Below are 15,398 nucleotides of genomic sequence, written 5' to 3'. Positions count from 1 at the left end.
CTCGAACTCAGAAATCCGCCTGCCTCTGCCTCCCAAGTGCTGGGATTAAAGGCGAGTGCCACCACTGCATGTATCAAAATAAATTTTTAAAGAAGAATAAGGTGAGCCTGACAGTGGTGGTGTGCGCCTTTAATTCCAGCACTTGGGAGGCAGAGGCAGGCGGATTTCTGAGTTTGAGGCCAGTCTGGTCTACAGAGTGAGTTCCAGGACAGCCAGGGCTATACAGAGAAACCCTATCTGGAACCCCACCCCCCTCCAAAAAATACCCCTTTCCGTTTTTTCCCCAACTGTTGTGTTTGGCTCTGAAGCAGCCTTTTATGGGGTTTCTTGGGGCTAAATACAATGATTTCTGCCATATTAGCCTGAGTAAAATCATTTTGGTTGTTGTTGTTTCCCTAAAGAGCTGTCTATGATTGACTCAGAGGCTCTGAGTCTGTCTGCTCTAAGGCTCCTGGACTTTCACTCTTGTATCTCATGCCCTGGGTAGTTGACAAATTGAAATTCACAAGGTCAGTATTTGCCAAGACTCTCATGTCATGAGTGGCTTTGGTGCGCCAGTATGTGAGCCCTCTTGTTAACTAATTACCAGTATCTGAGCCCTCTTGTTAACTATCTAGTTACTAGTATCTGAGCCCTCTTGCTAACTATCTAGTTACTAGTATCTGAGTCCTCTGGTTAACTATCTAGTTACCAGTATCTTAGTCCTCTTGCTAACTATCTAGTTACTAATTTTTCACTCACACTTTTTCATTCCTCAAACTTTCAAGCATCTCTGAGTTTATAAGAGGATTGTATAAATAAACATGTTGGGCTTATTAGCTATCTATTAACAGAAATCCCTAAAGATTTACCCATGCTGTGACCATAATGCACAGTGGTCTTGGTGTGTGGGGCCTTGGATATACAAGTGCCAGAACAGACACGGTGCTGTATGGGCCTCAGTCTTCATCAGCTGTCCCAGGTCTTGACAGAACCTGATGTGCAGACACTTAGCCAAGCCTGGCTCCATTCTTTCTGCTCATCTTTCTTGTGTTTAAGTCAGGGTCTCATTCTGGTATAGATCCCGCATGGCTGTGGTCATATGTTTTGTGCAGTGATAACTTTACTGTTCTGTACACTTGTGTTAGGTACTGGGGTTACAGCGGAAAATAAGACGGCTTTCTGGTTCCAAGAACCTTAACAGTCCATGTGATGATTGACATTGAGCAAGTAGCAAGTACTAACAATTACAACGTGTAGAGAGTTCAACAGAGAAAAACAAACAAACAGGAAGCCTGGACTAATAAGTCAGGGCGACCAGTGCTACAGCTGGTGGGATCTCCTGCAGGCTTCCCTGTTTAGGTGGAATCAACCTGAGTCAACACCTGAACACTGAGAAGTCAGTCATTGGAAGTACAACGAATATGCACTTCAAAAAAGGGAAACATCGGGTGTAACTCCTTTGAAGCAGAGGGGTTCTTGGCATACTCAAGGAATGGAAACTAGGTTGGAGAGAAAAGCAGATGTGAAATGAGAGGCAAAGGTTGGCAATCACTTAAGTAAATCTGCTCCTGGGGCCCCTGGGAGTTTGTATTTTAAAAATAAAAGTAGAAAAAGGTACGATGCCACAGGGCTGCAACCCCAGCATGTGGGAGGTAGAGGCAAGGGGTTCATATAGTTTAAAGCTAGCCTGGGCTATAAGAGATCCTGTCTTAAAGCACCAAACAACAAGAGTGGCATGTAATTTATGTCTTGAGAAGTTACCTGTGATACTCGCTAGGCAATCGAAAGTGTCAAGCGTGATGACAAGCCCAACCAACGTCACCTTCCAAACACCACCCATTCCAACTCGAAAGAGAGCAACGAACCCTTCCTAAGCCCACAATTAAACAAACTTCTCCCTAAGAAAACTACCTTCTCATTGGGCAAATCCTGCGTGAGACCTTCCGAGTCACGGTGATTGGTTACCAACTCTCCTTTTTCTTCCAATCAGACAGAGTAGAAGAGTAGGCGCTTCTCAGCCCCTTGCAGACAAATGCGCTCGATGACTGGCTCTCTTCTATGATTGACGGCAGACTCAGCCTATGGACACAACGACGGGGCGGTGCTCTCCGCAATGAGCTGTGTAGCCAGAGCCCAGGGCTGTCAGTACTTGGCCAGTCCGGTCCTTCGACCGAGTGATCTGGTGCTATGGCTGCTCCACCGCAGCTACAGGCTCTTCTCCAGGCTGTCAACAAGCTGTTGCGCCAGCGCCGCTACCACGCGGCGCTGGCCGTGATAAAGGGCTTCCGGAACGGGGCTGTGTAAGTAAGGCCGCGGAGTCCGATCAGGGGTGAGGGACGGGCCTACCTGGGGTCACTAGTTCGAGGCCCTGGTCCACTGTGCTGTGCTCTCTCTAGGAGGCCTTAGGTGTATATTTCAGTACCTCGTTGGTGCAATAAGAGTAGGTTTCTGGGTTCCAGTCACCTTACCCTCCGGAGCTGGGGCATCCTCTGTCCTCCTCCTAGGCCCTCTGTCCTTTCCAACCTGGCACTCTTGGCTTAGTTACCTCCTGTGCCAGAACCTGTATCCCCTCACTGGGTCTAACTCACCTCATCTTGCCTTGTGCCCTTTGGCCTACTTGGTTTCTGTGGCTCTGTATTCACAAAAGAAACTGGACTCTGTCCTTTAGCAAGCAGGTAGTCACCTACTGCCTTATAGGTTCTCCCAGTTAAGTTGTCAACAGGTTCACTTTTTTTTTTCTTTCGGTTTTTTGAGCCAGGGTTTCTCTGTATAGCCCTGGCTGTCCTGGAACTCACTCTGTAGACCAGACTGGCCTCGAACTCAGAAATCCACCTGCCTCTGCCCACAAGTGCTGGGATTAAAGGCGTTTGCCACCACACATCTATCCGAGACTTAATCTCATCTTTCATTTTCACTGGGGACTGGTGAGAAGTAACAGTGAATGTATGTAAGAAAAAGTAGCTAATATTTGCTGGGTAAATTGATCTGACTCCCTCATAGGTAGGAGAGGAGATCTTAGGGTCATTTGCTTCCCTGGTGCCAGGAGTTCCAACTTCTTCAGAGCTCACACCTTAGCAGTTAGTGAGGGGCTGCTGTCACAGCACGAGCAGTGACTCAGAGAAGAAACCAAAGTCTCTGTCTCCTAAAGTTGGCATCCTGGTAGCAGTGTGTGGCATGGTGGCGAGTGTGTCAACTGCCAGGATTTAAAACCTGGTGTCAGCTACCAAGTTCTCGATCTTGAACAAACCATTTTGGCTTTCCGGGTCTCACTTTTCTAGAAAATGGGTTCCCCAGAGTACTTCTATACTGTTGGAGGATTGAGTTGGTGTGTGAAATGGAGAGCACAGTCCCTGGTATGTGCCTTTCTGTCCACTGACGGATGTTGGTACAGGTAGGCTGTCTACCTGGCTCATGAACCCTTTTAAAATCAGTTTCCAGTCCCTCACCCTCTTTCTCTATTAGTATGGGTTGTCATCAGACACTGATGACGGTCCATGTCTCTTGCTAGAAAGTGTACTTCATCAGCCTGGGGTGGTGTATACATCCAACACTCAGGAGGCAGGGACGAACATATTTGTGCCAAATGAAGAGTTAGGATTGTTGAAACCCTGCCTCAACAACAGCAACAAAAAGAGCTTCACAAAGACAGACATCTTTATCTGCATTTTCCTCTGTGTGTCCTGGTCCTCGCTCAGTCATTGTCCTCTGTGTGTGTCCTGGTCCTCGCTCTGTTATAACCATTCAAATTTTCCTTTATGGATATTTGAAAACTAGGAATTACTCTTGTCTCTGCCTTGCAGATGAGTGGACCATGATTATAGGAGGTCTGTCGATTGTTGCTGGTCACATCATGTCAGTGTTTTGGTCAGGATTCAAACTCAAAATGGATACATACAGACTCAGGTAGAAATTGGTTCCAGCCAGATCATATCAGACACTGTTTGATCAGGATGGGATGAACCCTGAGGTGACACCAGTAGCCCCTTTACCAGGTATGCACTGTACAAAGCAGGAGCTGGCCCCTGTGCCAGGCATTGCCCAAAATGGTCATTATGCAGCTGCCCCCGTGCCACTATGTCCTTCTCAGGGGACCATTTCTGACAACATACACACTTTCTAGGGTCAGGTGCTTGGGCTCTAATCCCAATGCTTTCGTTGTAAAAACTGAACGATTCTTTGTCTCTTCTAGTCTTGGTTTCTTCCTCTGTAAAATTAAAACTATAAACTCAGCCAGTCTTGAGTCCCCAAGGCAGGGATCTCAATGCTTGTGAGTGGTACTGATGTTCTGCCTCTCTACAAGGGCCATATGTCCAAGGGAAAGTCTCACCAACTACTGTGACAGGGCTGAGCATGGCAGTGCATACTTATAATCCTAACGCTTCAGAGGCAAGTGGATTGAGAGTTTGAGGGTAGCCTAGGCTAAGTAGCAAGACTCAATAGCGGAAAACAAAGCAAAGAAAAAAAAAACCAACAAAACCGCAAGAAACAAACAAATACCACACCAGTGCAAAGTAGTACTCAGGAATGTTTTTCAGGGGAAGTGGTGGTGGTGTTCTGGAAGCCAAATTTGGGGGAGTTTTTCAGGGAGAAAGGGGATTCTAGGCATGGAAATGCCTTCAACAAAGGCCTGGGAGCGTGGTGGGGTGGGGTGGGGGGGAGGTGGGGGGTGGGGGAGTGCTGTGTTTGTGAAGAGATGTGGTCAGTTTAGAGGGATCAACCAGGATGACTGGAGTGTTTGAAGTTTGTGAACACTTAACTAACCCCTAACCAGTTCACAAGTGTAGCTTACTCTTATGCATAGCGTGCCTGTACACGTGGAGGTCCAAGGACCATCTCGAAGTCATTTCCTTTACTTCTTGTTTGAGAAAGGGTCTCACTGGCCTGAAATGTCACCAGATGGCTAGTTGGCCATCAACCTCCAAGAATCTCCACCTCTTATCTCACCATTTCTTTGGGTGCCCACCACTATGCCTTGCTTTTTATGTGGGTTCCAGGGTTTACAAATTCAGGTCCTCACACTTATAAAGCAAACACTTTTCTGACAAAGACATCGCTCTATCCTCTACTTTAATTAAAAACAAGAAACCAAACCAACCAACCAACCAAACAAACAAACAAACAAAAAAAAACCCAGGGTATCACTTTGTAGCTTAGTTTAACCTGAAAGCCAAGGTCCTCCTGTCTCAGCCAAATGATTTTTCTGATACTACGGGCATGATGTAAGGTACCTCATCTGAATTTGAGGATTCCAAGAAGGGGCTTGTCAGATGTAGGGACCTGAGGACTGGCTGCATGTTCTGGCTTCCTGGAGGAGGCTGAAGGCCTCTGTGTAGGAGAAGGAGATAAGGTTTTGAAGGTGCTGGGGCAGAACAGCCACAGAGACTGAAATGGGAGCTTCCTGCCCACTGCCAGGCAGAGGAGAAGATAAAAAAAGCACCCTGCTGCCCTCTGCAACAAAAACACCATTTAAAGTTGTTAACTTTAAATTTTTCCTTTAATTTCATCTTTTAAAAGTTAGGTAACTCAGCCGGGCAGTGGTGGCACAGGCCTTTAATCCCAGCACTTGGGAGGCAGAGGCAGGCGGATTTCTGAATTCGAGGCCAGCCTGGTCTACAGAGTGAGTTCCAGGACAGCCAGGGCTACACAGAGATACCCTGTCTCCAAAAACAAACAAACCAAAAAGTTAGGTAATTCATTCACGAAAGTCAGGGCCACTCACTTAGCATGCAAGAGGGCCTGAGTTCCAGCCCCAACTCTAAATAAAGTTAGGCAAATGTCCCTTGACATCAGTCCCTCTGTGGAGATGGTCCTTGTGTGAGTGAGTCTCCTATGTCTTTCTTCATCCATCCACAAACACATCTAAGCCCCCCCACCTCAAATGTCTTTCTTTTGAAATATCAACTTAGAGAGTGTCTTCCTTACCTTACAGCCTTTGCTACCCTGCCCACACTTTTCCATGCTGCTCTTGTAAATCCCAAAGCAGCCCCGGAGCCAGCAGGCATTTCCTCCTCCTTACACATCTCCTCCTCGGTGAACTTCTCAGCCATAGCACTTTCTGCAGCCGTGCCCTCCGGCTCAAATCCTAATGCTTTTAGTCTGGATACTGAGTGATTCTTCATCTCTTCAGACCTTGCTTTTCTCTTTTTAAAAACAGCAAATTAATTAGTTTTTAAAATATATTTTCGTGTGTATGAATGCTTTGCCTCCATGTGTGCTTATGTGCCATGTGAAGCCAGAAGAGGGTGTAAGATCCTCTGCAGCTGGAGATGTAGCTACCGTGTGGGGCTGAGAACTGAACTTGAGTGCTCTGCAAAGGCAACAGTTCTTACCGTCTGAGCCATTTCAGTGGTTGTCAGGCAGAGAGGAAGATAATTCTTTTATTTGCCTCATAATATAATAATTCCTCAGTCCCAATCTAGAGTTTTTTGAGTCAGAGTCTCTTTATGTAGCCCTGGCTAACCTGGAACTCCATGTAGACCAGGATGGCTTTGAACTCACACAGATCTGCTTGCGTCTTCCTCTAAGTGCTAGGATTAAAGGCCTAAAGGCATGCACCACCACACTCAGCTTGGTTTCCCCTCAGTCTCTTCTGGCCCTAGTTCCTCACGTGTAAAATGAAACCAGAGAGAGAAAAACATTCTCCCCACCCCCACTTCTCTCATGTACATGCTCATGGGGGTATGTGGGTGGGCCAGTATGGATGCCACAGGTTGACATTAGTTCTCTTCCTCCATCACATTCTGCATTGGCTTTTGTGGCAGTGTCTGTCACTGAGCCTGGAGCTCATCCGTTGGCTAGGCTGGCTGAGCAGTGAGCTCCAAGCCTCTGCCTGGCCATCTCTGTTCCTGTGGTCTGGGGTTGCTGATGAGGTCCACAGCTATTGGGTCCTCCTGGCCACTGAGCAAGCACTTTACTTTCTGAGCCGTCTACCCTGTGCCTGATTCCAGCCATTTTCTATTTCATGTAACTACCAGGCTAATGGGTGTGTCGGTGGAGTCCCTCCCCCCCCACCTCCTGCCTTTTTTTGAGACCGGGTTTTCTGTGTAGCCCTAGCTGTCCCGAAACTTGCTCTGTAGACCAGGCTGACCTCGAACTCACAGAGATCTACCTGCCTCTCCCTCCCAAGTGCTGGGGCTTCTCTTTTTTGGAGCCTACAGTGAATATTCCTATGTATTCAGGTAACAACAGTATGTGGCTCACAACCATTGTCCCCCAGGCCTTCAAGTGATTTTAGGACTCATAAAGCTAGACTCAGCTGTAGAAATAAGGGTGAAGGTGAATCTTAGGGTTATTACTGCTGTGATGAAATACGACGACCAAAAGCAACTTGGAAAGGATGTATTTGGCTTCCACAGCCTAAGTCACAGTGCACTGAAGGAAACCAAGGCAGGAACTCAAGCCAGGCAGGAACCTGGAGGCAGGAGCTGATGCAGAAGCTTGGAGGGTGCTGCTTACGGGCTTGCTTCGCATGGCTTGCTTAATCCGCTTTCTTACACAAACCAGGACCATCAGCCCAGGGTTGGCATCACCTATGGCCTGGACCCTCCCCTATCACTCACTAATTAAGAAAATACCCCACAGGCTTGCCAGCCCACAGCCTGGTCTTATGGAAGCATTTTCTCATCGAGGGTCCCTTCTCTCAAATTACTATCACTGTATCAAGTTAATATAAAACCAGCTAGCATACATGTTCACACACATACACAAATAATCATTTTTAGATTTATAGTAATCATCATCATTATAATAATAAACTAAAAATAAAATTCTCGGTATGGTAATATATACACCTTAGATTCCAGCACTCAGGGCTGGTGAGATGGCTCAGTGGGTAAGAGCACTGACTGCTCTTCCGAAGGTCCTGAGTCCAAATCCCAGCAACCACATGGTGGCTCACAACCATCTGTAACCAGAGATCTGACTTCCTCTTCTAGAGTGTCTGGAGACAGCTACAGTGTACTTACATATAACAATAAATAAATCTTTAAAAAAAAAAAAAAAGTTCCAGCAGGGTGGTGGTGGCGCATGCCTTTGATCCCAGCACTTGGGAGGCAGAGGCAGTCAGATTTCTGAGTTTACGACCAGCCTGGTCTACAGAGTAAGTTCCAGGACAGCCAGGGCTACCCAGAGAAAACCTGTCTCGATTAAATAAAAAATAAATAAATAAATAAATAAATAAATAAATAAATAAATAAATAAATAAATTCTGGCACTCAGAAGGTATAGGTAGACAGGTCTCTATGAGATTTTTTATTTTGTATTGTTTTTTGAGACAGGGTTTCTCTGTATAACAGTCTTGGCTATTCTGGAACTTCCTTTGTAGACCAGGCTGGCCATGAACATCTGAACCTGCAGGACTCTGGCTCTGCTTCTCAGGTGTTGGGACTAAAGATGTGGACCCCCTCTCCAGGCCTTCCTGAGGGTGGGGGGTGCTGGTGGTGGTGGTTGTTGGTTTTGGTGATGATGGTTTGTAGCCCTGACTTCTCTGGAACTCACTATGCAGACCAGGCTGGTCTTAAACTCAGAGAAACCCCGTTGGGATCAAAAGTGTGCACTACCACGATCCGCCTCTCTGAGCTTGAGGCTAGCTTGGTGTCCAGCCCAGCTAGTACTATGTAAAAAGACTTCTGTGTCAATCTATGAATGTAATAAAAGCAGTATTACAAGTAACAATAATAAATCAAATTTGAAATTAATAAAAGGTGAACCTAGCTGTAGTTTGAAGTACACAGAGGACCTGAGGGCATCTCTCTGCAAAGCCAGATGGACAGGAATGGTGACCACCTTTTGTATACTTCATTTTCTTCCATTGGAATTATACCTATCCCTCTAAGGTTTAGCATTCCTTTTTAGTTGGGGGAAACTGAGGCTCAGAGAAGGTAAAGATAAGCCAAAGGTCACTCTACCAGGAAGGTCTAGAACTTGAACCCAGATATAAATGGAGAGCCAACATTATTTCCTCTCTCATGGGGTATCCGAGTTAGGGGTGGGAGAGAGGACTAGGGATCCAAGGGAGAACCTGAAAACTTCTGCAGCAATGAGTTAGTGACTGTTTTTCTTTTGTTTCTACAGCTATGGAGTCAAAATCCGGGCACCTCATGCTCTGGTGATGACCTTTCTCTTCAGGAGCGGCAGGTACCAACCCTTACCTACCCTCTCTGCATACCACTGGGAGAGGATGCTCAGCCCTCAGGCCAGAATGGCTATAGTAGTTTCCTAGCTGGGACTAGCTTCCCTGTGCCCCGTCCTTCCTAAAAGCCAACTCTGATTCTATGTCCCCCACTTGAAAATGCCTATGGCTCCTCACTATCCTCCAAAGAGACCCAGCTGTCAGATCTGACCTTCAAGGCCTTCTGCAGTCTGGCCACAGTTGTATTCTACAATGTCTCCTGTGGGCTTCCTTGGCATACAGGCTGAGTTCCAGCCACATGCTTTGGCACTTCCACTCCCACACATTTGCCTGTGTATGCTCACTTCCAGGAATACCGCCTTCCTCTAACAGCCTTTATTTTCTTCCTGGAAACCTATCAAGTCCTCCAGGAATCAGTCTCTGTTCTCCCCTCACTGACTTCCGTGTCCCAGCCTTCCTCTGAGTTCCCATAACCCTTCCTTCATGGCCTTACTCAGAAGGTTCACTGCAGTCCAGTTTTCGTGGCTCTAGACACACATGAAGTTTACAAAAATCCTACCCAGGGGTTGGAGCGATGGCACCATGGGTTACAAGCACTTGTTGGTTTTTCAGAAGACCTTAGCACTCACGTGGTGGCTAAAACACTCATACACATAAAATGGAAAATAAATAGATCCAAAAAAAAGTCATACACAGAAAGTGGGTTAAGTCTAAGTTGGAAGATTTCTGTTTTGACATTTTTATTTTACTTATCTTTGTTGGGGTTTTTGCCCTCACAATCTCATCTTTTCCTTTCCCCCCACCTCCCCTTCTTTTTCCCCTTCTCCTCTCTCCAGAGCCAGGAACATAGTAGGCATGCACACTGGCACTGAGCTATATCCCCAGTCCCTCCAGGTCTTTTTGTTTTGTTCAGTTTTGTTTTTGAGACAGGGACCCACATCATTTTGTTTGTTTGGTTGGTTGGTTGGTTTTTGTTTTCCAAAACAGAGTTTCTCTGTGTAGCCCTTGCTGTCCTGGAATTCATTCTGTAAACCAGACCGATCTCAAACTCAGAGAGTTCTGTCTACCTGGTGTGTGCCACCATGCCTACCCCAAATCATTTGTTTGTTTGTTTCTCTGTTTAGCCCAGGCTGTCCTGGAACTCACTCTGTAGACCAGGCAGGCCTCAAACTCAGAAATCCACCTGCCTCTGCCTCCTAAGTGCTGGGATTAAAGGCATGTGCCACCACCGCCCGGCTCAAATAATTTTTTAAAACCTGAACTTATTCATTCAGTCCCCAAGTATTTAGTGAGCTGGACACCTTTTGGGCTGCTAAGGAGAGAGCCGTGAACAAAGCAGACATGTATCCCCTCCCTTCTTGGGTTCATCTTCCAGTAGGAGGTAACAGAGCAGGAGGCCAGGGATGGTGGGTGCGAGCCTGGCTAGGCCTAGAAGTTGGCCACCAAACAGTTGAAAGGGAGAGGCTATCGAGGGTCACACTGGGAACTGGGCCAGGCCTGTCTGGCTCTAGGCCTGAGAGGAGCTTAGCTTTCATTTTAAGTGAGAACAGAAAGCTGACACTAGAGCAGGGGCACTGTCTGCCTTCCTGCGGGATTGGGTTTTTTTTTTGTTTGTTTGTTTTTTTAAGATTCATTTTTATTTCTAGTTATATATCTCTGAATATGTGCACATGAGTGCAGGTGCCCTTGGAGGCCAGAAGAAGGTGTCGAGCCTTTGGAGCTGAACCCTGACGTGGGTGCTGGGAACTGGACTCAGGTCCTCCGTGAGAGCAGTATGCGCTCTTTAACCAATGAGCCATCTCTCCAACCCCTTGTGGGAAGCATCCGGTGTTTCCATTCCTTTTTGCTCCTTGAGATAAAGTCTTGTTTTGTTATCAGCCTGCCCTCCCAATTCAAGGCTCGAGTCCCACCTCAGCCTCCTAAATAGCTGGGAGAATGGGTTTCGTGGCTTCCCAATGTGTAACAACAGCACGCAGACATTTGCTGCCTGGTTGAGAACAGCTTGGAGAAGAAGGAACCACACAAAAGCCTTGGAGTCTCCTTGGTGGCAGCCCAGAGCTGGGTGGGGGCTGGGCGGGGACTGGGCTAGGAAGGCTGCAATCGGACTCCGGACTCCGAGACATTTGCAAGGGAAGATCACTGCCAGCTACTTAACATTTTCAGGGTTGGATCGTTGGTTGGTTTTTGGTTTTGTTTTTTGGGGGGCAGAGTCTCACTGTACAGACTGGGATGGCCTCACACAGAGGTTCACATACCTCTGCCCTCTCAAGTACTGGGATTAAAGGCAAGCAACGCAATATCTGGCCTTACTTTTTCATTTGAGTTTTAAAACAGGGTCTTGCTCCATATCTCAGACTGGCCCCCAACTCCCGATTTTCCTGTTTCACCCAGAATTACAGGAATGTGTCACCGTACCCAACTGTAATCCAACTTTCTTGCTTTAAAAATTGTATTCATGGGGCTGTTGAGATGGCTCAGCGGGTAAGAGCACACTGACTGGTCTTCCGAAGGTTCAGAGTTCAAATCCCAGCCACCACATGGTGGCTCTCAACCACCCATAATGAGATCTGTTGCCCTCTTCTGGTATGTCTGAAGACAGCTCAGTGTAGTTATTTATAATAATAAATAAATCTTTAGGCTGGAGCAGTCAGGGACTGAGAGAGCAGAGTTGACCAGAGAAAGCAGGGCCAACCAGGTCCGAAAAGAAAAAAAAGTTCAATTCCCAACAACCACATGGTGTCTCACAACCATCTGTACAGCTACAGTGTACTCAGATACATAAAATAAATACATAAATCTTTTTTAAAAAATGGAATTCATTGCTGGACATGTTGGCACACTCTGCTCCTTTAATCCCAGTACTTGAGGGACAGAGGCAGGTGGATCTTAGAGTTCCAAACAGTCTGGTTTATGTAGTGAGTTTTTAGACAGCCAGGGCTACGTAAAAAGACCCTGTCTCAAAAAATCTACCAGCTAACCCACAAACAAACAAAGCTTCTCAAGTGGCCCACAAGAGCCAAGAACCAGCTGCTGCTGGCTTTTCCCAGTCACCTGACAGACTTCTACTGTGTCCAGAGTTGAGCTGTACACTCTGCTCTCTCCCTGGGTTGTCTTTGCTGCCCCCTAGTGGGACTGTAGAGATGGCTCAGCCATTGCAAATGTCTGCTGGTCTTACAGAGGACTGGAATTTGGTTCCTGGCACCCCACACACCTTCAGCTTACAATTCCCTGTAACTCCAGGTCCAGGGAATCTGGTGCCCTCTTCTGGTCTCTGTAGGTACTCACACACGGGCAAGACACCCCCCATCACACACACACACACACACACACACACACACACACACACACACACTCACCCTTTAAAGAGAAGATGGATTGAACCAGTTCTTTATCTCAAAGGGAGGAGCAGTTGCAGTTGGCAGACCTCACTCCCCCTTTTCCACACACAGCCCCTGTTCATACCACACTGGCCTCTCTCCATTGCTTCATGCCCTTCCTCTGTGTCTGTTGTTGGGCCTTTTGTACAGTAAGTCTTCTGCCTAGAAAACAGCATGCTCTTCTGGACTATGTAGCCCTCCTGTCCTGTTGTCAAATCTATGTCTGATTTTTGAGTTTGTCTTGTTTCTCCCTCATAAGCCCCACAAAGGCAGAAAGCAGATCTGTCTTTTCTCAGAATTCATTCTGCAGATCCAGCTTGTAGTAGGCAGTCGCTTGTTCACTCACCTCTTCCATTTGTTGAGCACCTACTGTGTGCCAGATCCTGTTCTGTGCCCTTAAGACAAACAAACAAAATCTGGACCCTGCTCTGCAGGAGCTTATACAGAGGACAAGAGAACTTCATAAAGCAGCTTTACAAATGCTAAATGGTGATAAGAGCCATGAAGGACAGGTGAGGAAAGCGATGAGCACTCATTAACCCAAGGTGTCAGGGAATGACTCCAGTCTGGAGAAAGAGCTATGCCCCTGAGGACATGGAGCACCCTTGCCGAATTCAGATCTGTGTGTATACACTCAGGAAAGCTGCCTGGAGCAGCTGGGCCTGCACTCACCGGGGGTCTTTCTGTTTGTTTGTGCAGTCTCCGAGAGAAGCTGCAGGCCATTCTGAAAGCCACGTACACCCACTCTCGGAACCTAGCTTGCTTTGTGTTCACCTATAAGGGTCTCCATGCCCTACAGTCCCACGTGCAAGGCGAGACCCACCAGATGCACACTTTCCTGGCTGCCTTCATCGGGGGGCTTCTGCTGTTTGGAGAGAACAATAACATTAATAGCCAGGTAAAGGCTTTCCTGAGATGGGCTGGGGCCAGTGAGTTGCCCATTAATAGAAGATGAGCTCTTGGCTGGTGTCTGTGTTGGAGATCTAAGAATCGCCGGGCCCTGTGTGGCCTTGTGTCTATGTCATTTCTTCCTGGGTTTTCCCATTTTGGGGTGGGGGTTATTTTTGGGACAGGGTTTCACTGTATAGCCTTGTACACCTCACTTGAGACCAGGCTGGTCTTGAAATCACCGAGATCTGCTTGCCTTTGCCTCCTGAGTTCTGAGACTGAAGGCACGAGTCAGCCCCACCCAACCCAGTTTTCCCCATTTATAAACCAAACCACAGCTGGAATCCAAGGGTTCCCCACATCAATGTGTCTGCTGCTCTTTGGGGCAAAGATCTTGGTGGTGGTGGTGGTGGTGGCTGGGACAGGTTTCATCTTGTTCAGGCGGGCCGTGAGCTCATTATGTCGCTGAGGCTTGGCTTGAACTCCTGATGGATGATCTTGCCTTGTTCCAGGTGCTGAGATTACAGATATACATCACCCGGATGGTACAATGATTTTATAAATTATTTGCTTATGTGTGTGTCTCTGTGTGGGGTGTGTACCTGTGTGTGGGTGTCCATGGAGGCCAGAAGAGGATGTTATCTCTGGAGGTGGGGTTGTGTGCCACCGCCCTATATGGTTGCTAGGAATCAAACTCTGTCCTCTGCAAGAACAGCAAGTGCTCTTAACTGCTGAGTCATCTCTCCAGCCTAAGATTTTTTTTTTTTCCTTAAATATGCTTTGCCCTGGGTGTGGTGGTATACTTGAGAGACTAAGGCCCCGATTTGAAGCCAGCCTGGGCTGCATCTTAAAACAAACAAACAGAACTACTCAGTGAAATTGAAAATAGGAAATCAAAAAAGAGCAAAGCCAGTTCTCTGCAAAGATGGATAAAATCAGTAAGCCAGGGCTACCTGCAAAGACTTTCACTGTACTAGAAGTGACACAGGCTAGGCGTAACATTGTGTGTTCATTAAAAGAACGTGAGGAGGCTCAGCACTCAGAAGGCAGAGGCAGGAGGATCTGTGTGAATTGGAGGCCAGCCTGGTCTACAGAGTTAGTTCCGGGACAGGAAGAGCTTGTTTGTTTCTTTGTTTTTGAGACAGGGCCTCTCTATGTAGCCTGTGAGGTGCTTCAGCAGGTAAACTTGCCTGCCATTAAATCTGACAACTTAATTTGATCCCTGGGACTCACGTGGTGTAGAGAACCATCTCCCGAAGGTTTTCCTCTGATCTCTTTACATGTGCTATGGGATACTCATCCTGTACCCCTTAAAATAAAATAATAAGAAATGAAATATAAATTTTTAAAAGATCTTGAATACCATGGTCACTATTCTATTTTTGCAAACTTGGTAGCTGATATGAAATAGACTGATTCTTTAGGAAGAAAAATGTGCTCAGGTCACACAGGAAAGACAGCGTGGATGACCAGTATCTGATAAAAGGGCAGGCTCTGCCTGGCTTGCTCCCAGGTGCCTAGAGACATTCTGATAAAATCAGAAAATAGGGCTGGAGAGATGGCTCAGCGGTTAAGAGCACTGACTGCTCTTCCAGAGGTCCTGAGTTCAAGTCCCAGCAACCACATGGTGGCTCACAACCATCCGTAATGAGATCTGACGCCCTCTTCTGGAGTATCTGAAGACAGCTACAGTGTACTTACATATAATAATACATAAGTAAATCTTTACAAAAAAATCAGAAAATAGATACAAAAGAATGACCTCTGCCCCACCCCTGTAACTCAGGCTGCTGACAGAGCCAGTCCATGCTGCCTGTGCTCCTGCCAGGGCACAGATCGGGCCTTGATTTCCCTCATGCCCATTGCATGGAGATGGGGAAGGGGACTGGCCTTTGGCCATCATACACTGTGGCAGTTTGTACACATGTCAGACTGTACAAGCATTTCATTTTGTAAGGAACTTTTCTGAGGTCATATATATGTGTGTGTGTGTGTGTGTGTGTGTGTGTGTGTGTGTGTGT

At 46.9% G+C, this 15,398-nt stretch overlaps 1 protein-coding gene across 1 annotated transcript in view; it reads left to right on the top strand.

Moving 5' to 3' along the window:
* The first annotated feature begins 2,052 nt into the window (after positions 1-2,052).
* Positions 2,053-15,398, top strand: part of Pxmp4 (peroxisomal membrane protein 4) — an 18,577-nt gene continuing 5,231 nt past the window's right edge. Inside the window, exons 1-3 of the mRNA XM_031372381.1 lie at positions 2,053-2,282; positions 9,055-9,117; positions 13,189-13,387. Coding sequence (XP_031228241.1) covers positions 2,170-2,282; positions 9,055-9,117; positions 13,189-13,387 — 375 coding nt within the window. The 5' untranslated portion in view covers positions 2,053-2,169. The remainder of the gene's footprint in view (positions 2,283-9,054; positions 9,118-13,188; positions 13,388-15,398) is intronic.

This window comes from Mastomys coucha, unplaced genomic scaffold (genome assembly GCF_008632895.1).
Source record: "Mastomys coucha isolate ucsf_1 unplaced genomic scaffold, UCSF_Mcou_1 pScaffold15, whole genome shotgun sequence".
Classification (NCBI taxonomy): Eukaryota; Metazoa; Chordata; class Mammalia; order Rodentia; family Muridae; genus Mastomys; species Mastomys coucha.
Note: the sequence above shows the minus strand (reverse complement) of the source record. Positions and strands in the feature narration are given on the sequence as shown.